At 43.1% G+C, this 27160-nt stretch overlaps 1 protein-coding gene across 1 annotated transcript in view; it reads left to right on the forward strand.

The window, feature by feature from the left end:
* LOC123769817 (uncharacterized) overlaps positions 1–2981 on the forward strand; it is a 36269-nt gene extending 33288 nt beyond the window's left edge. The window contains exon 2 of the mRNA XM_045761138.2: positions 2526–2981. Coding sequence (XP_045617094.2) covers positions 2526–2981 — 456 coding nt within the window. The remainder of the gene's footprint in view (positions 1–2525) is intronic.
* Positions 2982–27160: the final 24179 nt, after the last annotated feature.

A 27160-nucleotide genomic window follows, 5' to 3' on the forward strand; every position in this document is an offset into this window, starting at 1 on the left:
GATATTTCAATCAAAGCGAAAAAACAACCTAAGTTACTACACAGTCATATAAGAAGAAAAATGTCGGTGAACGACCAAGTGACAAGACTAAGGAAGACAGAGGGGGCATATACTGAAAGTGACAAGGAAATCTGCGAAGCACTGAAATGCCAGTTTCCATGGAGCGTTCACTACCGAGCCTGAGCAGCTCCCATTGTTGGAAGGGGTTACCCTAGATAAAAGACTATCATATATAGAGGTGACAGCAGAGGAGGTAATGAAACAGTTGACAACTCTATATGCAACTAAAGCAGTTGGACCAGACAAAGTATCACCGTGGATACTAAAATAAGCAGCGCAGGCCCTCAGCGTGCCTCTGGCAATGATCTTTAATGAGTCACTTATGTCGGGAGAATTGCCCAGCTGCTGGAAGAAGGCAAATGTCGTGCCGGTCTTCAAGAAAAACGATAGGGATGAGGCACTTAACTATAGACCTGTATCACTGACAAGCATCCCCTGTAAAATACTGGAAAGAATAATTAGGCTACGACTGGTTGCACAACTGGAGAACATTAGGTTTGTGAACAAACATCAACATGGGTTCTGGACAGGGAAATCGTGCCTAACAAACCTTCTGGAATTCTATGATAAAATAACGAGGATAAGACAGGACAGAGATGGTTGGGCAGACTGCATATTTCTGGACTGCCAAAAAACCTTTGATACAGTACCGCACATGAGACTGCTGTTCAAGCTCGAGAGGCAGGCGGGGGTGGAGGGAAAGGTCCTAGCATAGATAAGGAACTACCTAACAGGAAGGAGCCAAGGAGTTACGGTAAGGGGCGAGAAGTCTGACTGGCGAACAGTAACAATTGGAGTACCTTAAGGATCGGTGCTGGGACCAATTCTATTTCTTGTATATGTTAACGACATGTTTACAGGCATAGAGTCCTACATATCGATGTTTGCGGATGACGCAAAGTTGATGAGAAGAGTTGTGACAGATGAGGATTGCAGGATCCTCCAAGAGGACCTGAACAGGTTGCAGAGATGGTCAGAGAAATGGCAACTGGAATTCAACACGAGCAAATGTAAAGTTATGGAAATGGGACTAGGAGATAGGAGACCAAAGGGACAGTACACAATGAAGGGAACAGCCTACCTGTGACGACGCGCGAAAGAGACCTGGGTGTGGACGTAACACCTAATCTATCTCCTGAGGCACATATAAATAGGATAACGACAGCAGCGTACTCTACACTGGCAAAAGTTAGAACATCATTCAGAAACCTAAGTATGGAGGCATTTAGGGCGCTTTACACTGCCTACGTGAGGCCGGTCTTAGAGTATGCCGCCTCATCATGGAGTCCCCATCTGAAGAAGCATATAATGAAACTGGAAAAGGTTTAGAGGTTTGCAACGAGACTCGTCCCAGAGCTACGAGGGATGGGGTATGAGGAGCGCCTGAGGGAACTGTGCCTTACGACACTAGAAAGAAGAAGGGAGAGGGGCGACATGATAGGAACGTATAAAATACTCAGAGGGATTGACAGAGTGGACATAGACGAAATGTTCACATGGAATAGTAACAGAACGAGGGGACATGGATGGAAGCTTGAAACTCAGATGAGTGACAGAGATGTTAGGAAGTTTTCTTTTACCGTGAGAGTAGTGGGAAAATGGAATGCACTTCAGGAAGAGGTTGTGGAAGCAAATACTATTCATAATTTTAAAACCAGGTATGATAGGGAAATGGAACAGGAGTCATTGCTGTAAACAACCGATGCTCGAAAGGCGGGATCCATGAGTCAATGCTCGATCCTGCAGACACAACTAGGTTAGTACAACTAGGTGAGTACAGGGGCCTCGCGGCTGAGTAGTCAGCGCTCGGGGGTTGTAGTCCTAAGCACCCTGGTTCGATCCCAGGCCGAGGATGAAACAAATGGACTTTCATTGTAAGTACATAAAACTGGATCACCTTTACAATTTTGCCTTCATTGCTTCGGATATACTTGGTGCCATGAGTTAGAGGTGGCACTATTTTCTTTTTTAAAGATTTAGGTTCTAAGCTCATCGAAACAACACGAAACTTGAAGTAACAGCTTCCTTTTTCTAGCCCCTTAGCTCGGCAATAGAGTGTGGAACCGCACACTGTATTCACGGTTCCTGCCAGTGAACTGTGAATGCAGAGTGTGTGTGTGTGGTTCCACTCACTATTGTGGAACTTGTATGATGCGATCATTGTAACCTTGGAACCACGGAAACGCACTTAAGGCTGCCAAAAACATGGGCTCACCATAGCCCGTGCTACATGGACACTTCGTTCTGAGTAGCTAACTCTGAAACAACAACAACAACAACACTGAATCATTACTCACACGCACTCAAGCACAACCACGCACTCCACACGCCACAGAGGGTGAGTGTGTGTGTGGAGACTCGGGGGAAGGAGAGTGGAGTGTGGAGACAGGAATAGCATGTAGGAATGACCTTGGTACAATCGAGGAAATGTATTCCTTTACGCGCAAGTTTTTGTAATAGTGCAGAATGGCACCGTCGCTTTTGTTGTTGTCATGCAGAATGGCAACGTCGCTTTTGTTGTTGTCATGCAGAATGGCAACGTCGCTTTTGTTGCTGTCGTGCATAATGGCACCGTCGCTTTTGTTGCTGTCGTGCAGGATGGCACCGTCGCTTTTGTTGTCATGCAGAATGGCAACGCCGCTTCTGTTGTTAAAGTGCAGAATGGCGATGTCGCTTTTGTTGTCGTGCAGAATGGCATCGTCGCTTTTATTGCTCTCGTGCAGAATGGCACCGTCGCTTTTGTTGTCATGCAGAATGGCATCGTCGCTTTTGTTGTTGTCGTGCAAAATGGCACCGTTGCTTTTATTGTTGTCGTGCATAATGGCAACGTCGCTTTTGTTGTTGTCGTGCATAATAGCAACGTCGCTTTTGTTGTCATGCAGAATGGTACCGTCGCTTTTGTTGTCGTAGTATTGGGTTAGATCATGAACGTAAAGACGCTTTGTAACAACGCTTCTCATTAGTCAAAACGCCTCTCACATGTTTACATAAATTCACACAGGTATCGAAATAAGAAATTAGTCTAGAAATCAATAATCACAAACCACAATAAATAATCTATTCTAGTGATTTGAAACACTTAAATATGCAGAAATCGTTTATATACTTCATACGAATAATGGCATCACCTAATTATCCCTCAAAGTTTATTAGTAAATTTAATTATTAATTTAATTATTAATTTAATGATAATTAATATAATTATATTAAATATAATTAATCTGCAATATTTATTATAATTAAATCGTCCATTAATAAAATAATATTAATTATAATTAATCTGCAACATTAATTATAATTAAATCGTCCATTAATATAATTAAATTAATTATAATTATAAATTTGAATGTTTAACAAGGGTAATTAACGAAGAGGACAAGAACCTGGCGGCTTGTCAAAGGTCCCCCCAATTGGGCAGGGTGATTAATACTCGCACTGGGCAAAAACTAATAATTAATTAATTAATTAATTAATTAATTAATTAATAGAAGCAATCGTTGAATTTTCTTAAAATAAGTAAAAGTATAATCCACTTAATACAAGTAAAAGTCAGATGATAAGTAAATAATAGGCGGTAAATATAGAGTATTATTATAAGTGAAATAACTGAAATAAATGATATGTATAACCTGTAATTAACGAATAACTGTAATTAGGCCTCACTGGGAACCAACCTAACTACAGTAAATAATGCAGTAGGTACAGCAACAATACAGTACTTAACAACCTTAAATTCAAGATAACAACTAAATTTACTGCAACCCACATGAACTTAACTAAGTTAAAGTCCACAGTTAAAGGGAGGTAAACAGTTAACAATCAGTAATTATCACCCTTGCTGGACCAGCCCAATTCCTGACGAATGATAACAATTGAATCGTTACCTGGACCAGGCGTGAGGTAGCACACAGGTAACGAGCAGCTTTAGGCTGCTAACGAGAGGTATATAGACACCTGGAATCAAATAATTGCCACTGAGAGGCAGCAAGGTGGCAATTAACTTATTTGCAAGGCACCTTAAGGAAAAGTAGGCAGCGGCTGCTATTATCGTGTTGTGTCCGTTCTCCCATGTTGTGAGTCCTCACAGGCTGCGAGACACGCCTCATTCCTACACATTTGGTCTATGTCTTGACAGCAATCGTCTGGTAACGGGAAAAATCGTCCATGGAAATCGCCAATTATCATGAGTGGGATACATCGTTACAGTTGAACTCGTTCATTTATACTCGTTTTATGTTGCAGTTGCAATTTTTGTAGTTTATGGCCATTTATACTGTGCAATAAATTACTAAATTTGTATAAAGCCTGTTTATTGTTTGTCCTGCGAATATACTACTAAATTAAAAACTGCCATTTGTTTTAATCAAGAGCACAAACAGGCAAACACATACATAAACACAAACACACACACACACACACACACACACACACACACTTATGTCAGACCAATCCTGGAGTATGCAGCTCCGGCATGGATTCCATATCTAGTCAAGCATAAGACAAAACTGGAAAAGGTTCAAAGGTTTGCCACCAGACTAGTACCCGAACTGAGAGGTACGAGCTACGAGGAGAAACTACGGGAATTAAATTTCACGTTTCTGGGAGACTGAAGAGTTAGTGGGGACATGATCACCACATACGATATTCTCAAAGGAATAGATATGACAGATAAAGACAGGCTATTTAACACAAGGGGCAAACGCACTAGGGGACACAGCTGGAAATTGAGTGCCCAAATAAGCCAGAGAGACATTAGAAAGAATTTTATCAGTGTCAGAGTAGTAGACAAATGGAATGCATTAGGAAGTGATGTGGTGGAGGCTGACTTCATACACAGCTTCAAGTGTAGATATGATAGAGCCCAGTAGGCTCAGGAACTTGTACACCAGTTGATTGACAGTTGCGAGGCGGGACCAAATAGCCAGATCTCAACCCCCGCAAGCACAACTAAGTGAGTACAACTAGGCGAGAACACACACACACACACACATAATCTTTGCAACGATGTTAAGAATAAACGGGAAGAATAATAACAGTTAAGAACTACATCTCCCAATAATAACTCCGGGTGAAATTGAACACTTTTGAAGGATCTTAAAAAAATGGCTGTTTGACTTTAATCCTAGTAAATGCAAGCTATTAATATACGAGATTGGAAACCGTGGGCAATAGGGAGAGAATAAGATGATGGAACGGCAAATTCTTAACAGAAGTAAGGGGACAGGTCTCGCAAATAGAGAATGCAAATATTAAAATCATATTAAAATAGGTTAAAATACAGATATTAAAATAAGTTAAACTCATCGGCATAGACGGCAAACATCTGCCTAATCTTAACACTCCTCAAACTGGAAATTTCCAAGATATTGTTCAATGCCTTTGTTAAACCAGCACTAAAATATTTAGTCGTAGTGTGAAATACTTCCCGGATAAAACACAACATAAAAATAGTGAAAGTCAAAAGAATTGTGCCAAGACAGGTCCCTGAGAGAAGAGGACTGAAATACAAGGAAAAACTGAGAGATCTAGACTTAATCACTCATAAAAATTCAAGAAAACGAGGAGGCATGATTACGACATACAAAATTCTTCAAGGCATTAACGCAGTAGACAAGTAACGAAATGCGAGAAGTTTAAATGCACTCTGTGGATGGAAGAAATCACTTACTCTGTGTAAGTGTAGTAAGCAAGTGGAAATAGTACAAGAGAATGAATAATTAGAAGTAAAAGGATTCATGACATTTGCAATAGTCGATATAGAGAATGAAAGCCACAACCCAGGAGCTGAAACTTACAAGTACATATATGTGAGTACTCAAGCACATTCGCCTGTGCGAAATGATATATATAAAATTCTAAATGGGTAATTTTAACAAATTGCTCGCTAGGCAGCTGCACTTACGACTAATTAAATATCAACAATGGCTTTAAAACCAGCTAAAAGTGAAATTTTTTTTACCTGTTAGCGAGTGTGTACACGAAATTTGACTTTACTTCTTTCTAAAGACAAACATTTCTGGACGTAGTAACTTTTCAAATGCATTCAGTGAGCCTTTTCAATGAAAACTTGACTTGCAACTTATCATGCACATGAATCAGGCGTCGAATAACTGTACCTTATTGATCCCAGTAATATAAGTACAATAAAATATAATAAAGTGGCCTCTCTTTCTCCCTGCCCCCTTAAAAAATCATTTATATCCACCTGACTGGTTGTCTATCTATCTGACTCTGCCTGTCTATCTATCTGACTGCCTGTCTATCTGACTCTCTGTCTCTTGCCTATCTGCTTGGCTCTTTCAAGTTTGAATTTCTTCTAAAAAAAGATTATGGTGGATATCCTAAAACACTAAAACTGATGCATACAGCCAAATACATTGTTTTGGTATATACACACGTAGCTTTAAATGCCCTTGTAATACAAGGGAAAGGGGGGGGGGGGGATAAATGCCCCTTAAGCCCACTCTCCCAACTTACAAATCCACAACTCACAACCTGTCAATTCACAATCCATCTTGTGACTCACGATGATAATGCCTCCCCACACACACACACACACACACACACACACACACACACACACACACACACACACACACACACACACACACACACACACAAAACGTCTGTTCGAACCCCTCTTGCCTATCAGTTCCCCCTCCCCCAGGGGCCCCCATGAACCCCCCATCTAATAGGTCAACAATGGGAGGGTTAATTTATCTAACTTTGTTAATTAAGCACAATGAATGTGTTAAACTCCGGAGGGAGTTATCCTGCGAGGTTAATACAGCATCCTTGGCCACTCAAGTCTCCGTAACTATAATTACAGCACGCCCGAAAATGGTAAACAACTTTTACACCCGGGTTTGTTAAAGCTTAATTAATGGTCGTAGAATACAGAATGAAATAAGAGCGTACCTCAAAGTTTGTGGCTCTCGTTCCTTCGATGACCTTTCGGACCTGTAATAGTATGAAAGCACATTATTGTTATGATATAAGGAAATAATTTAAATACTTTTACATCCTCATATAATACAAGTATAATATAATCGATCACATTTAAATTCAATGGGATACTTGAGGATGAAGGAAGTCCTTACATCTTTTTTTGAAGGATGATGGCACTGAAGCAAGTGGGTATAACCAAACAACGCCATTTTATCCACGAATAGCAGTGGTGGCGTATCCTGTCTTGGCTACGCCGGAGCAGACTACGCCTCCTCCATACTATTAACCACAATACACTTTCAGGTCTTGAGGCAGCAAACACGAACAATTTTTAGAAGTTAGCTGAGACACTTAACTAAACTTTTCTAGCTGTTGTTGTTGTTAAAGATTTAGCTACTTGGAACATAAAGTTCAAAGTAGCACGGGCTATGGTGAGCCCGTAGTAGACTTTATTTTCTAGTGGCCACACGCAAACTGTTTGTCAACAACGGTTTGGTGTGGCGTTATCAACTACGGAATGCTATTAAGGGCACCAGAATAGTTCACACTGAAACTCACTATAACCGAACACATACTATTATCCGGGGACACAGTAGTTGACGGTGAACCTTTTTTGTTGTTGCCATTGATATTTTGCAACTTTTCGCCCGCACACTGATCACGACGCACTGCCCACTCCCCCACAGCTAACAACTGAATGACCTGCTCCACGAATCATGCCACCTGTCCTCAAACTAGGCCCGTCCAGGCGGCGGTCAAACCAGAAGACACATTCATCCATTGTTAACGCACTGCGCATTTAAAATATGTTTTGTATTCTCAAATATAAGGGGACACAGGTGGAAAATGAGTACTAAATGAGCCACAGAGACGTTAGAAAAAACTTTTTCAGTGTCAGAGTAGTTAGTAAATGGAATGCATTAGACAGTGATTTTGTGGAGGTTGACTCCATACACAGTTTCAAATGTAGATATGATAGAGCCCAGTAGGCTCAGGAATCTCTACACACTAGTCAATTGACAGTTGAGAGGCGGGACCAAAGAACCAGAGCTCAACCCCAGCAAGCACAACTAGGTGAGTATACACTCAGACAAACACACACACACACACAGGAAGCAAAAGTAATCTGCTCCTTACCGTCGTAGTTGCACTCACTCTCATTCACTTTATCACAATCATTCTCATTCACAGTACAATCTTTCCCAAAGTCACCCATTTCACATGACTACCTCCTGCAGTCTTTAAAGCTAGATCAATTGTATCTCTCCTCACTGACTGACTCACTCACTCACTCGCACACACCCTCACTCACTCACTCACTCACTCACTCACTCACTCACTCACTCACTCACTCACTCACTCACTCACTCACTCACTCACTCACTCACTCACTCACTCACTCACTCACTCACTCACTCACACACTCACTCGCACATACACTTATTCATTCACCCTACCTAGCTATCGACTTTTCTCTCTCGCGTTATTGCTCTCTCCTCCTATCTAACATCCCTTTTACATATATATGCAAACCCTGTTATAAGTGGTGGAACCTATCCTTATAATCTTGGATTTTTTTAGCCTTTCAATCCTTCCCTCCTCACACCTTCCCTAGAGCCATGGCATCGTGCCACTAAATATCTTTGTCTGTGCCGTCATCGAGAGTTCCATATCTTGGCTGAAGTGATAGTTTGTGGGGAAGAGAAAAAAAGAAAACGGTGTTTGCTTGCATTATATAATGAGTGGTAACTTAATTAGCTGGTCGACAGGTGAGTTTGGACAGGTTTATTTAACTTTCGTTACTTGTGATAGGAGAACACGTTGTTGTTTTATATTTAGCTACTCAGAACGAAGTGTCCATGTAGCACGGGCTATGGTGAGCCCGTAAGCAAGGAACACACGTGAGATGATTGTTTTATATACCCTGGGTGATCACCTGTGAGGCCAGGTTTAGCATGGGAAGCCCGCAGCATGAGGGGAGTCGAAGAATGATGGAATATATTATCTTCCCTCATTCCCACATAAGGCACAAAAATGAGGAGATTCCGACATTATGAATCACCGTATGAAGCAATGAAGCATTAGGTGAGGCAGAATGTGAGGTGGCACAGAATGCTGGGACTCAGAAAGCTGGGACGCAAAATCATGAGACGCAGAACGATGGGATATTAAAGAATACGACGCAGAAAGATGGGATGCAGAATGAGGTTTGTGAATGTGTCTGTTGTTACCTATAGGTGCTCATCTACATGGGCTTACAGAGAGAGATTCAGCTCCTGGGCCACGTCTTTCAACAGCACACTGCAATGACTTCCGACTCCCTTTTCATTATATGATCCCATGAAACTATGAATGGAATTAGCCTTAACTACCTCTTCGTTAAGCTCAATCCAGTTGCTAAATATTCTTATACAATAGAATTTTTTTTTTAATTCATATATCATATCTGAGTAACTAGTTACCACCCAGCCCCGAAATCATCTCAAGATAACCCATATTATCTGGTCATTAACATGTTCAAGCAAAACATCAATATTTTGCCTTTCAGAATCATTTATGTCAAGATCATGGCTCCTTTTTCTCGTTTTTTTCAGTAGCCTGATTTTATATATCAATCGTAAATTTCATGTGGTTTTTGCCTCACTACCTTGGCAATCTATCGAGCCTACTGAAGCCAGTGATCATTAATCGGTTGTAACACATTTATTGGTACGCTTTTAACTAGCCTAAACCACCACCACCACCACCACTTCTACGTAGGGGCAGATAGTGTTAACACAGTGGTGTGTTAAGAGAGAAAAGCAATGTGAGGTCATGTTTTCTCAGCTTATCAACCTACCTCAGCCCTCTCACTTAAAATGAGTCTAGCAGCAAACCTTCAGAATTCCTCAAAATGTGCTATGAAAGTTTCAGGTTGATTTCTCCTCAGGGGTATATATATATTTGAGAACTGGTTGGACGCGAGAAGTGCAAAATATCCTGTAACATGTTATATTCAGGTTCCTGAAGGATACACGAGTGTGCTTCTAGCATAGAGCTTACATTTCTCTCGGTAATTACACACAGAGATCACACTAACGTTATGCATCAAATGAACAAATCCACAAGGGCCGTGACGAGGATCCGAACCTACGTCCGGGAGCATCCCAGACACTGCCTTACTCGACTGAGCTACGACAGGGTAAAAAGAGTTGAAACCGAAGTTCTACTGAACTTACTGGATCCCGTAGCCTCTCCGAGGCACAAACCAGGATTTTACACAACTCCCCCCCTGCACCCGAGCTATGTCAATAGGCCGTTCTCCCTCTTCCCCCTTACATCATTACATGTCATTACATGCGTCTGGGATGCTCCCGGACGCAGGTTCGAATCCTCGTCACGGCCTTTGTGGATGTGTTCTCTCGGTAATGTTTTTAATACATTTTCCTCCGTTCTGTGGTTTGTTGACAAGAAGTTCATATAGTATGGTCTTATTTATTGGAGTAACTCTGTTGTGTTCTCCACAACTCTGCTCTATTCCAACAGAGCAGCTTGTCTTTCTTTTGATGACCTTTTCGTTATATATTATAGAGTATCCGATGTTGATAAGCGTCTGCTCCACTCTGTTGATATCTTCTATCATTCTGCATCCATTTGGAGCCTGGTTGATGTATCAACAACTGATCGGTTGTTAGTTATCTTGGGATTGACTTAATGGTGTGAGCCCTCATTGATTTCCGAGGTTAAACTTTCCATCTATCAAGCAAAGCTAATCAAGGAATATCGCTCGAACCTTTCGTAAGCATTAGTAGCATTACGCAGTAGCATTACACAGTAGCATTACACAGTAGCATTACACAGTAGCATTACGCAGTAGCATTACACAGTAGTATTACACAGTAGTATTACACAATAGTATTACACAGTAGCATTACACAGTAGCATTACGCAGTAGCATTACACAGTAGTATTACACAGTAGCATTACACAATAGTATTACACAGTAGCATTACACAGTAGCATTACACAGTAGCATTACACAGTAGCATTACACAGTAGCATTACACAGTAGTATTACACAGTAGCATTACACAGTAGCATTACACAGTAGCATTACACAGTAGCATTACACAGTAGCATTACACAATAGCATTACACAGTAGCATTACACAGTAGCATTACACAGTAGCATTACACAGTAGCATTACACAGTAGCATTACACAATAGCATTACACAGTAGCATTACACAGTAGCATTACACAGTAGCATTACACAGTAACATTCCTTGTCAGGTACCTTCAAGAAAAAATCACCAATAGTCCAGTTGAAAACGTAGAGATTTAGCTGCCGATGAACAAGGAATCTTCTCATTAAAAATAAATTAAATGCATTGATGGATGCAATCACAGTGCTAACTTGATACGGAAAACTTTCTCAACGATCATCCATATTGTCTCATCCACGGGCACGTGGATGAGACAATATCATCAGGATGAGACACACTCACACGTTATCTGTAGGCGAACAGATAAAGGAACATAACACATATGGAGTCAGCAGAGTTCTTGAGTCAGCCAACCTGTAGGTATGTGAGGGGGAGGGATGTTCCGACTGGTGTTCGAACGAAACACTTACTGAAATTGACCAGGTCACACACTAGAAAGTGAAGGGACGACGACGTTTCGGTCCGTCCTGGACCATTTTCCATCGACTTGAGAATGGTCCATGACGGACCGAAACGTCGTCGTCCCTTCACCTTCTAGTGTGTGGTCTAGTCAACTTACTTTAGCCACGTTATTGTGACTCATCGCCTGCACTTACTGAAATTATTTGTTAATTTAGGCCACCAAAAGAGGACTTTTTGACGAGTATTATAAAATATAATGAAATTAGTTCAAGGTTATTAGGACTGTGCGTCCAGAATGATTTTGATTGTGGCTAATCCTAGAAGTTTTTTATGAAAAATGTGTATGTATTCGTGTGTATGTATAATGTGTATGTATTCCGTGTCAAGGCAACAGCTACTTTTGAAGGTATTGTGGAATGGTGTTTACCTGGACTCTACAATACATTAACACACCGCTACCTCACTCCCTCCCTGCCTGTCTGTCTGTCCCTTTGTTTACCAATATTCCTCCCTGCTCGCCCAGCGCAATTATTACCTGTCTCTCCTTCCTGAATACCCGGTCAGTCTGGTGCGTTGCTGCTGCCTCTCGATGCTCAGGCAGCGACCAGGAGCCACAGCTCCTCCCTAGTGATGTGTACCATGAAACGCCTACAATATCTGAACTGCTCCGGGCGAATATGGACCGCCAGTTGTATCGTCTGATGGGTCAAACGACCCCTGAGCCCTGGCTGGAAACAAGAAGGTGGATATTTAAGTAAATTTTTCAGAAGCGTTTTAGAAATACTGTTTTTGGTTTCTTGATATCGGACGTCGCCTGGTGGTGTAAGAGCTCAGGTGTTTATGTTATTATGTCATGTGGTTGAGTTAAAAAATGTTAAATATGCATTTTAACTGTTTATAGTGGAATTGAATGAGAAATCATACGCATATTTTCAATGCTTTGATGATTAGGGCTTACATTTATGTAAACGTGTCATCATAAAGGTGTACGCGTTTATCCATGTATGGAATGCATGGTTTTAATTGTTTTTCAGTAAGAATTATGGGCTATTGATAGATTGTTTGATTGTAGATTTGTATTTCTATGCATGTATTCACGCTGTGCGTATAATATCATTCATAGAAGTGTTCCTGTTTTGTTTAGAACGCATGTTTATCAACCGTTAGTTGACTATAGTCAACAGGGGCCAGATTCACGAAGTAGTTACCCAAGTACTTACGAACGTGTACGTCTTTCTTCAATCTTTGACGGCTTTGGTTACATTTACTAAACAGTTTACAAGCATGAAAACTTGCCAATCAACTGTTGTTATTGTTATAAACAGCCTCCTGGTGCTTCGGAGCTCATTAACTGTTTAATAATTGTAAACAGAGCCGCCAAAGATTGAGAAAAGATGTACAGGTTCGTAAGTGCTTGCGAAACTGCTTCGTGAATCTGGACCCAGGTTTCCTTAATAAGATTAAACACCTAAGAAATAATAAAATGTCTCAACATATTATTGCTTATAAACTGTAATGTTATTTTATTTACTGTGAGGTCTACTCAGACTATTTATTAGGCTACGAATTCATTCAAGAATCTCTATATTAATTTCACCTAGTGGTTTAAATATAAAAAAAATATCAAAATATAATCTCACATCCTTTCCTCACATGTGGCTCTTCGCATCGAGGAAAGTTATGTTAAACTACGCTTTCCTTTACAGTTGGTTAATTTCTTTCAGTTATATCACAACCTCTTGTAAACAGCTCCAGAATTCTGTGTTTTTCTTTCCAAACACTTCCTGTGTAACATCAGGGGAATTTCAGGATGCCTCCTCTAAGACAGAAAACGTGGCTTGGCCCTTATTCACGGCGGAAGTCAAATGAGCTTCCGAAAGCATATCGGAATCATGGGCTCTCGCAAGGTCTCACAATTGCAATTTGCTGATTGGTTAAATGATTTCCCTTGACCAATCATGGCACACACTTTTAATATCCCCCTTTTCTCTTTGGTTTAGACTTGTCACAGCTGTAACGAAACACGAAAACAGTGACGTTAGTCATTTTCTTGACTTATAAATATGTACATTTCTACAAAGAAAATGAATCACAGTAATTCCACTGCAATATTGAGCAAAACGAGGCCTCTCTCATGCAATAAGACCTCATGAATGACACTCTCATGAGCAGGATATAAAGACATGCAGGCCAGCTGTATTGCAATATACTCAGAGTATATACAATGAGGAGTATAACATAGTTTTCAGTGCACATATTGCTTGTCAGGGTAGAAAGGTCTCCAACAGGAATCATTCCAGAGCACCCGAGTTTGGATGTTTGAATGTGGTGTGGATGTGTGGTGGATGTTGAACAGATATGGTGTGGATGTGAGGTGGATGCGGACACAACTAACAAGCTCTGTAACGGTATATCTGAGGATAATCAAGGTTATATAAATTTATAAAATTATAGCTTGTCATTGTTGTCAGGTATTTTATATATGATCATAAATTCGTCCATATAATCCTCAATGCAATCAGTACCTCCAGTTTTCATGTCGCACGAATGTGATCAGTCATCACGATTCTCTGAAGGAACACGAATACCAAGATATATGCCTCGTTCCTCGGAATATAAATATATATATATATATATATATATATATATATATATATATATATATATATATATATATATATATATATATATATATATATATATATATATATATAGTGTATATATATACACTATATATATACACTATATATAGTGTATATATATCTTGCTATATATATATATATATAGCAAGCAAGAAAATTGAAGAGGGCAATACAGTCGGGGCACTCAGGTTGATCACAAGTGAGGACAAAATTTTGCCCAGGGATGAAACCACAGCCCAAGCACTGAGAGAAAAACACCCCCTCAGGGCCGTAGGTGGACCTCCCCCACAGGTCAGGCTCGCCCCTAACCAGGAACCTCTCGTCCTCCGGGAGTCAGAGGTTTATAAAGCTATCGTTTCATTTCCCCCGGGCTCCTCAGGAGGCTACACAGGGGTAAGACCTCAACATGTGAAGGAAATGGTGAACCCTGTTCTTGGCCCAGCTGCAGAAGCGCTCCTGACAGAAATCACAACGTTTGTCAACAACTGCCTCGCCGGGTTAATCCCTGATGAAATCAAACAATTCTTCTTTGGTGCAACCCTATGTGCCCTGAAAAAGAAGGGGGGAGGGATCAGACCCATTGCCGTTGGTAATACCCTTCGCCGCCTAGTTGCAAGGGCTGCTGTCAGAAGTATCCGAATGGAAGCAGCCACCATGCTGCAACCCAACCAGCTGGGGTTTGGAGTCCCCCAAGGCTGTGAAGCTGCGGTTCATGCTGCACGAGCCTACATTAGCTCTCTTACTGAAGACCAGGCAGTAGTAAAATTAGATTTTAAAAACGCTTTCAACTCGGTCAAAAGGGAAGCAATCCTCACTGCAGTCCAGGAACATTGCCCAAGCATTCTCCCGTTTGTGTCAGCAGGCTACAGCAAAGACTCAACCCTCCTGTTTGGCAAACATGAAGTCACCTCAGCAGAGGGAATTCAACAGGGTGACCCACTTGCACCGTTCCTCTTTTGCATAGCGGTTCGAGAAATTACAACCAGACTGTCCAGTGAGCTCAACATCTGGTTCCTGGATGATGGCACTCTGGCAGGCACACAAGATTCCCTGCTGGAAGACCTACAGCTGGTAAAGACACGGGGGGAGTCCATGGGTCTCGTTCTTAACCCCTCCAAGTGCGAAATTATTGCATCCAGTGAAGTAATCATTAGAGCAGTGAAATCAGTTTTACCAGAAGCCTCAGTTGTTAAACCCACCGACAGCACACTACTCGGAGCACCACTGGGCCACAATGCCATTGCTGCAGTCCTTGACGAAAAGTTTAGAGACCTAAAGAGGATGGAAGAGAGAATTGGGGACTTGGACTCCCACGATGCCCTCTACCTTCTCACAAAGTGCCTTACCTTGCCCAGGCTAACATACTTCTTAAGGTGTGCACCAACTTTTGGCAACCCACTTCTACATCAATATGATGAGCTCCTCAGGTCAATATTCAGGAAGGCGCTCAACCTAGATTTAGATGACAGTCAGTGGGACCAAGCAACACTCCCAGTGAGATTTGGAGGGATAGGCATACGAAAGGCAACTGAGGTAACACTTCCAGCATTCTTATCCTCATGTACAGCAGTCAACGAATTGGTAGGGCAGATCCTACCAGAGCGGATGAGAGAGACAGCGGGAACTCATGATCAAACGTTCATCGAAGCAGCCAGACAATGGGACACCATTGCACACCCTCAACCCCGACCACAAGTCCCAAAAGACCACAAGCAGGCCCACTGGGATAGCCCCATAATGGAAAAGACTGTCACAGCAATGATTGACAACGCTGATGCTGAAAACAAAGCCCGCCTCCTAGCGGTAACAGCACCCCACGCCGGGGATTTTTTATTTGCTGTGCCCAATGCAGCCCTGGGAACTCGCCTCAGTCATGACGCTCTCCGCATTGGAGTTGCCCTTCGCCTTGCCGCCCCCATCCTCACCGAACATAGGTGCATCTGCGGAACTGCGATGGCAGACCAATATGGTCGTCATGGTCTGGTATGTCGTAAATCACAGGGTAAAATTGCAAGACATGAAGAAGTCAACGACATCATCAAGAGGAGCCTCGCCACAGCCCGCTGCCCGGCACAAAGAGAACCACATTTATCCAGACCTAACGACCCTCAGAAGCGCCCTGATGGGGTCACCTTGCTACCTTGGAAGGATGGTAAGCAAGTGGTATGGGACTACACTGGCCAGTACCTACCTCCACTACAGCACAAGTGAAAGCGGTGGTGCTGCTTCTTTCAGGGAATCGCAGAAAATTATTAAATACAGAGGTCTAGCACACTGCTACAGCTTTGTTCCGATCGGCTCGGAGACCCTCGGTTCGTGGGGAAAATGTGTATTGAAGTTCCTGAAGGAATTGGGGGACAAATTGATCAGCGCTACAAAAGACCAGAGAGCAAAAAGTTTCTTGTTCCAGCGCCTCAGTGTTGCGATTCAGAGGGGAAATGCCTGTTGCGTCTTGGGCACTAGTCCAACTTCAGAGGAATTCGAAGAAGTGTTTGACTTGCAACAATGATCGAACCCGTCTGTGACATTCATCAATGTTTCCCATTGTTGTGTTTTTCAAGAGATCCATAACCTTTAATCACCTTTTTGCATTATTATTTTTGTATCAACCCATGTATATCTTGTAACCATCAAATGCATAATAAAGCACAAAAAATAAAAAAGGAAGGGGGTGGTAGGAGAAAAGCACACAGAAACTGTATTGGAGGGGATCTAAACATTCCCTCTAATGCGTTATGCGTGGTTTCCTCCGAGGATATGGGTCCCCCTTCTTCCAGCTAGAGGTGGTACTCACTTATATTTTTATTTATATATATATATATATATATATATATATATATATATATATATATATATATATATATATATATATATCCTGTAGACATATATTAATAAATATGACCGAAAAAGTAAGATTAATAATTCTAACACGAATTTTCTGTGTGTGTGTGTGTACTCACCTAATTGTGCTTGCGGGGGTTGAGCTCTGGCTCTTTGGTCCCGCCTCTCAACCGTCAATCAACTGGTGTACAGATTCCTGAGCCTATTGGGCTCTATCATATCTACATTTGAAACTGTGTATGGAGTCAGCCTCCACCACATCACTTCCTAATGCATTCCATTTACTAACTACTCTGACACTGAAAAAGTTCTTTCTAACGTCTCTGTGGCTCATTTGGGTACTCAGCTTCCACCTGTGTCCCCTTGTTCGCGTCCCACCAGTGTTGAATAGTTCATCCTTGTTTACCCGGTCGATTCCCCTGAGGATTTTGTAGGTTGTGATCATGTCCCCCCTTACTCTTCTGTCTTCCAGTGTCGTAAGGTGCATTTCCCGCAGCCTTTCCTCATAACTCATGCCTCTTAGTTCTGGGACTAGTCTAGTAGCATACCTTTGGACTTTTTCCAGCTTCGTCTAGTGCTTGACAAGGTACGGACTCCATGCTGGGGCCGCATACTCCAGGATTGGTCTTACATATGTGGTGTACAAGATTCTGAATGATTCCTTACACAGGTTCCTGAACGCCGTTCTGATGTTAGCCAGCCTCGCATATGCCGCAGACGTTATTCTCTTTACGTTGGCTTCAGGAGACAGGTTTGGTGTGATATCAACTCCTAGATCTTTCTCTCTGTCTGTTTCATTAAGTACTTCATCTCCTATTCTGAATCCTGTGTCTGGCCTCCTGTTTCCACTGCCTAGTTTCATTACTTTGCATTTACTCGGGTTGAACTTCAACAGCCATTTGTTGGCCCATTCACTCAGTCTATCCAGGTCATCTTGTAGCCTCCTACTATCATCCTCTGTTTCAATCCTCCTCATAATTTTTGCATCGTCGGCAAACATTGAGAGGAACAAATCTATACCCTCTGGGAGATCATTTACATATACCAGAAACAGTATAGGTCCAAGGACTGACCCCTGCGGGACTCCACTTGTAACGTCTCGCCAATCTGAGACCTCACCCCTCACACAGACTCGTTGTCTCCTGTTGCTTAGGTACTCCTCTATCCACCGGAGTACCTTCCCTTTCACTCCAGCCTGCATCTCCAACTTTAGCACTAGCCTCTTGTGTCGAACTGTATCAAAGGCTTTCTGACAACCCAAACATATGCAGTTTGCCCACCCCTCCTTTTCTTGCCCTATTTTTGTTGCCTGGTCGTAGAATTCAAGTAACCCTGTGAGGCACGACCTGCCATCCCTGAACCCATGTTGATGCTGTGTTACAAAGTTCCTTCGCTCCAGATGCTCCACTAGTTTTTTTCGCACAATCTTTTCCATCAGCTTGCATGGTATGCAGGTTAGGGACACTGGCCTGTAGTTCAGTGTGTGTGTGTGTGTGTGTGTGTGTGTGTGTGTGTGTGTGTGTGTGTGTGTGTGTGTGTGTGTGTGTGTGTGTGTGTGTGTGTGTGTGTGTACTCACCTAGTTGTGCTTGCGGGGGTAGAGCTCTGGCTCTTTGGTCCCGCCTCTCAACCGTCAATCAACAGGTGTACGGGTTCCTGAGCCTATTGGGCTCTATCATATCTACACTTGAAACTGTGTATGGAGTCATCCTCCACCACATTACTTCCTAGTGCATTCCATTTGTCAACCACTCTGACATTAAAAAAGTTCTTTCTAATATCTCTGTGGCTCATTTGGGCACTCGGTTTCCACCTGTGTCCCCCTAGTGCGTGTGCCCCTTGTGTTAAATAGCCTGTCTTTATCTACACTGTAGATTCCCTTGAGAATCTTGAATGTGGTGATCATGTCCCCCCTAACTCTTCTGTCTTCCAATGAAGTGAGGTTTAATTCCCGTAGTCTCTCCTCGTAGCTCATACCTCTCAGCTCGGGTACTAGTCTGGTGGCAAACCTTTGAACCTTTTCCAGTTAAGTCGTATGCTTGACAAGATATGGACTCCATGCTGGAGCCGCATACTCCAGGATTGGTCTGACATATGTGGCATGTAATGTTCTGAAAGATTCCTTACACAAGTTTCTAAAGGCCGTTCTTATGTTAGCCAACCTGGCATATGTTGCTGATGTTATCCTCTTGATATGAGCTTCAGGGGACAGGTCTGGCGTGATATCAACCCCCCAGGTCTTTCTCTCTCTCTGACTCTTGAAGTACCTCATCTTCCAAATGATACCTTGTATCTGGTCTCCTGCTTCCTACCCCTATCTTGATGATATAGACAATCGACTTGAGAATGGTCCAGGACGGACCGAAACGTCGTCGTCCCTTCAACTTCTAGTGTGTGGTCTGGTCAACATACTTCAGCCACGTTATTGTGACTCGTCGCCTGCATACCCCTATCTTCATTACATTACATTTGCTTGGGTTAAACTCTAACAGCAATTTGTTCGACCATTCCTGCATCTTGTCCAGGTCTTCTTGAAGCCTCAAGCTGTCCTCCTCTGTCTTAATCCTTCTCATAATTTTTTTCATCGTCAGTAAACATTGAGAGGAATGAGTCTATATCCTCTGGGAGATCATTTACGTATATCAGAAGCAGGATAGGTCCAAGCACAGAGCCCTGTAGGACTCCACTGGTGACTTCACGCTATTCTGAGGTCTCACTCCTCACTGTAACTCTCTGCTTCCTATTGCTTAGGTATTCTCTTATCCACTGGAGCGCCCTTCCAGTTACTCCTGCCTGTTTCTCCTGCTTATGCATCAACCTTTTATGGGGTACTGTGTCAAAGGCTTTCCGACAGTCCAAAAAAAATTGCAGTCCGCCCGTCCTTCTCTTTCATGCTTAATCTTTTCACCTGATCGTAGAATTCTATCAAGCCTGTAAGGCAAGATTTACCCTCCCTGTACCCATGTTGATGGGTTGTCACGAAGTCTCTTCTCTCCAGATGTGTTACTAGGCTTTTTCTCACAATCTTCTCCATCACCTTGCATGGTATACAAGTTAAGGACACTGGCGTGTAGTTCAGTGCCTCTTGTCTGTCACCCTTTTGTATATTGGGACTACATTAGCAGTCTTCCATATTTCTGGTAGGTCTCCCGTTTCTAGTGACCTACTATACACTATGGAGAGTGGCAAGCAAAGTGCTCCTGCACACTCTTTCAATATCCATGGTGAGATTTCGTCCAGCCCAAAAGCTTTTCTCACATCCAGCTCCAATAGGTGCTTCTTGACCTCATCTCTTGTAATTTCGAACCTTTCCAAGGTCACCTGGTTTGCTGCCACCTCTTCTAGCACCGTGACTTCTCCCCGTTCTATTGTAAAGAACTCCTGGAACCATTTGTTGAGTTCTTCACACACCTCTTTGTCATTCTCTGTGTACCTGTCCTCGCCCACCTTAAGTTTCATCACCTGTTCCTTCACTGTTGTCTTCCTCCTGATGTGATTGTGTAGTAGCTTTCGTTCGGTCTTGGCTTTATTAGTTATATCATTTTCATACCTATTCTCAGCTGCTCTTCTCACACTAACATACTCGTTCCTTGTTCTCTGGTATCTCTCTCTACTTTCTGGGGTTCTTTCTGGAGGAACGGAAGTTCCTCTATGCCCTTTTGTTCAGCTCCTTTGCTTTCATACATTCCTTATCAAACCACGGATTCTTCCTTTGCTTCTCTGTTTTTTCCTGTCGGGCTGGGACAAACCTGCTTACAGCCTCCTGACATTTTTGGGTGACATAGTCCATCATGTCTTGTGTGTGTGTGTGTGTGTGTGTGTGTGTGTGTGTGTGTGTGTGTGTGTGTGTGTGTGTGTGTGTGTGTGTGTGTGTGTGTGTGTGTGTGTGTGTGTGTACTCACCTAGTTACTCACCTAGTTGTGTTTGCGGGGGTTGAGCTCTGGCTCTTTGGTCCCGCCTCTCAACCGTCAATCAACAGGTGTGCAGATTCCTGAGCCTATCGGGCTTTATCATATCTACACTTGAAACTGTGTATGGAGTCAGCCTCCACCACATCACCCCCTAATGCATTCCATTTGTCAACCACTCTGACATTAAAAAAGTTCTTTCTAATATCTCTGTGGCTCATTTGGGCACTCAGTTTCCACCTGTGTCCCCTTGTGCGTGTTCCCCTTGTGTTAAATAGACTGTCTTTATCTACCCTATCAATTCCCTTCAGAATCTTGAATGTGGTGATCATGTCCCCCCTAACTCTTCTGTCTTCCAATGAAGTGAGGTTTAATTCCCGTAGTCTCTCCTCGTAGCTCATACCTCTCAGCTCGGGTACTAGTCTGGTGGCAAACCTTTGAACCTTTTCCAGTTAAGTCGTATGCTTGACAAGATATGGACTCCATGCTGGAGCCGCATACTCCAGGATTGGTCTGACATATGTGGCATGTAATGTTCTGAAAGATTCCTTACACAAGTTTCTAAAGGCCGTTCTTATGTTAGCCAACCTGGCATATGTTGCTGATGTTATCCTCTTGATATGAGCTTCAGGGGACAGGTCTGGCGTGATATCAACCCCCCAGGTCTTTCTCTCTCTCTGACTCTTGAAGTACCTCATCTTCCAAATGATACCTTGTATCTGGTCTCCTGCTTCCTACCCCTATCTTGATGATATAGACAATCGACTTGAGAATGGTCCAGGACGGACCGAAACGTCGTCGTCCCTTCAACTTCTAGTGTGTGGTCTGGTCAACATACTTCAGCCACGTTATTGTGACTCGTCGCCTGCATACCCCTATCTTCATTACATTACATTTGCTTGGGTTAAACTCTAACAGCAATTTGTTCGACCATTCCTGCATCTTGTCCAGGTCTTCTTGAAGCCTCAAGCTGTCCTCCTCTGTCTTAATTCTTCTCATAATTTTTTTCATCGTCAGTAAACATTGAGAGGAATGAGTCTATATCCTCTGGGAGATCATTTACGTATATCAGAAACAGGATAGGTCCAAGCACAGAGCCCTGTAGGACTCCACTGGTGACTTCACGCTATTCTGAGGTCTCACTCCTCACTGTAACTCTCTGCTTCCTATTGCTTAGGTATTCTCTTATCCACTGGAGCGCCCTTCCAGTTACTCCTGCCTGTTTCTCCAGCTTATGCATCAACCTTTTATGGGGTACTGTGTCAAAGGCTTTCCGACAGTCCAAAAAAAAAATTGCAGTCCGCCCATCCTTCTCTTTCATGCTTAATCTTTTCACCTGATCGTAGAATTCTATCAAGCCTGTAAGGCAAGATTTACCCTCCCTGTACCCATGTTGATGGGTTGTCACGAAGTCTCTTCTCTCCAGATGTGTTACTAGGTTTTTTCTCACAATCTTCTCCATCACCTTGCATGGTATACAAGTTAAGGACACTGGCGTGTAGTTCAGTGCCTCTTGTAACACTGTAAAAGTGTTTAGTTTAGTTTAATACATACATAGAGTGCATGAGTCACAGACAAGGATCTGAAAGGCGCCAGTTGTCTGCCTGAGATCTCACACCTCAAAGCGTTAATGACCCCAAGTGACCTGAGGTCAGATCATGCGAATTTCACCTTGCTTCTGATAATCTCTTAGTTGTAGTCTGGTAGCCTTCAAACATGCCGACGTTTAAGGAGTGGCTTGGTAGTGCCGGAGGCTATCTATTTGTGGGCGGAGTTAGCTACTAGGTTCCCCAATATAAACTCGGAGAGCTATCGAGCATTAAGCATTAACAGACAGAACGGCAGTCAGCAGAAGCAGAGGAGACGGCCCTAGCAGGGAGGCTGTCGGCCGGCAGGGCGGGAGTCTCTGTCAACTACAGACCCCCCCCCCTCTCTATCCAGCTATAGGCAGAGACACTTGGTGAGTTGAGCAGTAAGGTGACTTGGTCGTGTTTACATATGTTGTGTGATGATCAGGGGCAGTCAAGTTGTAGGGTTCTCGAATTCTTGGATGATGACTCACTTTGCATATTAAACTGGAACATTTTAATTGAATTGCTAAATTATGATACTTCATGGGAAATATAATTATGAATCTATTATTTAAATTGTGTTTAACTTTGTTCCCTAGAGTTTTGAGTTGAGGTGAGAAAGCCTCGGTGGTTACTAGATTCAAGATATTAATGAGTACTTGTTTGGAGTTGATACATGGTACAGAGGGAACATACTAATAATGAACTCATGATAACATCCTTTGAGAATTTTGTGATAGAGGCAAGTTCCATTCCTTGTCTTGTATGTAATGATCATGAATGGATGGTGGCAGCATTTCGTCTTCTACTATCTACTTCTACTATCTACTCTTCTCCTTCTACCTATCTACTCCTCTCCCTCCACCCCTCTCTAAACTCTCACTTTCAACTAATGACCATCCTCGCCCCTCCCACCTCTCTCCCTCTCACCCCAAACCCTCACTAATTACTTCACTATTCATTTCTTTCCTTTCGTTTTCTCTTATACGTTTGTGGCAATGATTCTGTATTCTAGAGTTCTCTCTAGAGTTTCGGGTAGTTGATCAAGTAACGGCACCTTGTAGTCTTGACACCTAGGTAGTCAAATACCTAGGTTACAAGGTGTTGAACGAGAGAGGCTGCCTTAGGAACTCTGGGAGTGCTCTAGAATAGTTAGCTAACTGGGGACGGGATAACGGACTAGAGAGAGCTGTTTCCCCCGGCCTCGTTAGTTAACTGGGGGGGTGGAATAATGGACAAGATAGAGCTATTTCCCCCACCCCCCGTTACAATGTTGGCAGCGGTGTTGAACAATGTTGTAGGTAGTTGGTGTTCTTTCAACATTGTTCAGTCCCACGTGTCTTTTTGCCGCTCAGGCGCTATCAGGGAGATCTTGACAGGTGTTTATTATTCGCGATTTAGCGAGCTTTTTCCAGGTTAGGAGATGGTGATTCTCTGGTGTTGTGTTTAGTGATTTTGTGAGTTTTGTGGTGTTCAGGGAATGTTCACCAGAACTTGCGTGTGTAGTGATTTATGTTAGTAATAAGATTTGGCGATTTGGGAACTTAGCGGTGTTGGTAGTGCAGGTCAGCTGAGTGTGACAGGTGACCTCGCATGTCCCACGGGGACACCCAGCCACCGCTGGTCTCCAGGTCAGTGGGGAGTGGCAGGTGTAGTTTTTAAGTAGTGGTTCTGCTCAGATTATTGCGATCGACTGTTTTACTCCATTTGAACGCAATAACCCGAGGTGTACTGGTCTTGTACAGCATGCTAGGGGGAGCCTTAGTATGTCAGTAGACTTCACGTTGGGGACGCTCGACGTTAGATAGTCTGGTCACAGGGGTGGCAACAGTTTTGAGTTGTTTACCGGCGGAGAAGCTAGGGAAACACTCTGGGTCACGTAGGTGGCTGTAGGTTAAGGGTGGGAGTAATGGATATTTAAGTACGTAAGATTAGGAACGGTATAGTTAAGTTAGGCTAGTGTTTTGTCTATTAGTTTTTGTGGAGATTCGTTTAGTGACAAATTACAAGTAGTGACGACCTTATTCTCTCTTCTCTAACTTTACTCTGTTACTGTTTTATGTTGCACCAAGTCAATATCATTCAGAGTTAATTGGATTATTAAAAAAAAAAAAAAATTGAAGTGTAGTTGTTGCCAGGAGGAGAGCGTTATGATATAACTGTGTAACCCTATACAAACTACAGGGTCACACAAACAGCATGGAACACGGGTATTGTCGCCTTTCTGTTCATCCACAGGTGGGAGCCAGAAGAGAGGAGAGACGCACATACAAAAGAGGGAGACGGCTGCTGTGTACCATACTCACGGGCGTTTATCACCACCACCACGACCAGCCCACTACCTGGAGGTCATGGCTCCACCACTATCACCACCCCAGGGGACCCCAAGATGCAGCCCTCTCGGTCAGTCAACATTGGTCTACCCAGTGGACCCCAGTACGGACGGACCCCAGTGGACCCCAAGACTTACGGACCCCCAGTGGACCCCAGGTCGTTCTGCAGACGACCCAGTAAAGATGGAAGAGGAGCAACAACGACTCCAGTCTGTCCCACCAACATCGGTCTATCCAGGATGGACCCCAGGACGGACGGACCCCAATGGACCCCAGGTCGCTTGTCAAAGACCCATGGGAGGAGGAAGAGAGAAGAAAGAAGAGAGAAGAAAGAAGAGAGAAGAAGGAAGAGAGAAGAAAGAAGAGAAAAGAAAGAAGAAGAAGATAAGACAAGCTGAGTGAGACACGATGCCTCGTGTCCCTTGCGGGTGTCAGCATCATTGCAGGGAGCGTAATTGCAAGACAGGATCGTTTGCCTTAACTGGCCGCCCCTCCTGCAAGCATGTTGCTCTGTTGACTGATTCTTCCTGTGTCATGCGGACTTTATGTGGCTGTCAGAAGTAGCTCTCTGAAGGAGGCGTGCTGGAGCAACAGGGAGGAAGAAGAGTAGGATGGGATTTCTACTGTTGGCAACTATATGAAGGTCTCGAAACTTGTAGTCCCTATAGCTGTGAAGAACCCCAATATACGTCTCTCATGGTGACTGACGTAGGGCCAATTACAGATCAGCTGGGACAACCGAATTCCACGGTCCTGTGCGCAGTTCAAGTAGTAACGGCTTTCGGGTTGACCAAGGGTTGTTGTGCATTAACGACGGAGAAGCGACGGAGGCAGTTGTGTTGAAGAAATGTGGTACAGGATTATCTACAAGACCAAGCAGTGACGTCGCCCAGCCAGAGAAAATGGACGTCTGTCTACATATTTCATTTTTTAGAGTAGGATGATGTATATTTGTTTAGCTAGGATGTATTTTTTTTCGTTAATAAAGTTGTTGCACACAGCTAGCTTGCTTTAGCAGTGTTGCAAAAACTTTATTTCGGGGAGAAGGGGAGATGTAACACTGTAAAAGTGTTTGGTTTAGTTTAATACATACATAGAGTACATGAGTCACAGACAAGGATCTGAGAGGCGCCAGTTGTCTGCCTGAGATCTCACACCTCAAAGCGTTAATGACCCCAAGTGACCTGAGGTCAGATCATGCGAATTTCACCTTGCTTCTGATAATCTCTTAGTTGTAGTCTGGTAGCCTTCAAACATGCCGACGTTTAAGGAGTGGCTTGGTAGTGCCGGAGGCTATCTATTTGTGGGCGGAGTTAGCTACTAGGTTCCCCAATATAAACTCGGAGAGCTATCGAGCATTAAGCATTAACAGACAGAACGGCAGTCAGCAGAAGCAGAGGAGACGGCCCTAGCAGGGAGGCTGTCGGCCGGCAGGGCGGGAGTCTCTGTCAACTACAGACCCCCCCCCCCCTCTCTATCCAGCTATAGGCAGAGACACTTGGTGAGTTGAGCAGTAAGGTGACTTGGTCGTGTTTACATATGTTGTGTGATGATCAGGGGCAGTCAAGTTGTAGGGTTCTCGAATTCTTGGATGATGACTCACTTTGCATATTAAACTGGAACATTTTAATTGAATTGCTAAATTATGATACTTCATGGGAAATATAATTATGAATCTATTATTTAAATTGTGTTTAACTTTGTTCCCTAGAGTTTTGAGTTGAGGTGAGAAAGCCTCGGTGGTTACTAGATTCAAGATATTAATGAGTACTTGTTTGGAGTTGATACATGGTACAGAGGGAACATACTAATAATGAACTCATGATAACATCCTTTGAGAATTTTGTGATACAGGCAAGTTCCATTCCTTGTCTTGTATGTAATGATCATGAATGGATGGTGGCAGCATTTCGTCTTCTACTATCTACTTCTACTATCTACTCTTCTCCTTCTACCTATCTACTCCTCTCCCTCCACCCCTCTCTAAACTCTCACTTTCAACTAATGACCATCCTCGCCCCTCCCACCTCTCTCCCTCTCACCCCAAACCCTCACTAATTACTTCACTATTCATTTCTTTCCTTTCGTTTTCTCTTATACGTTTGTGGCAATGATTCTGTATTCTAGAGTTCTCTCTAGAGTTTCGGGTAGTTGATCAAGTAACGGCACCTTGTAGTCTTGACACCTAGGTAGTCAAATACCTAGGTTACAAGGTGTTGAACGAGAGAGGCTGCCTTAGGAACTCTGGGAGT

The sequence above is a fragment of the Procambarus clarkii genome, chromosome 14 (genome assembly GCF_040958095.1).
Source record: "Procambarus clarkii isolate CNS0578487 chromosome 14, FALCON_Pclarkii_2.0, whole genome shotgun sequence".
NCBI lineage: Eukaryota > Metazoa > Arthropoda > Malacostraca > Decapoda > Cambaridae > Procambarus > Procambarus clarkii.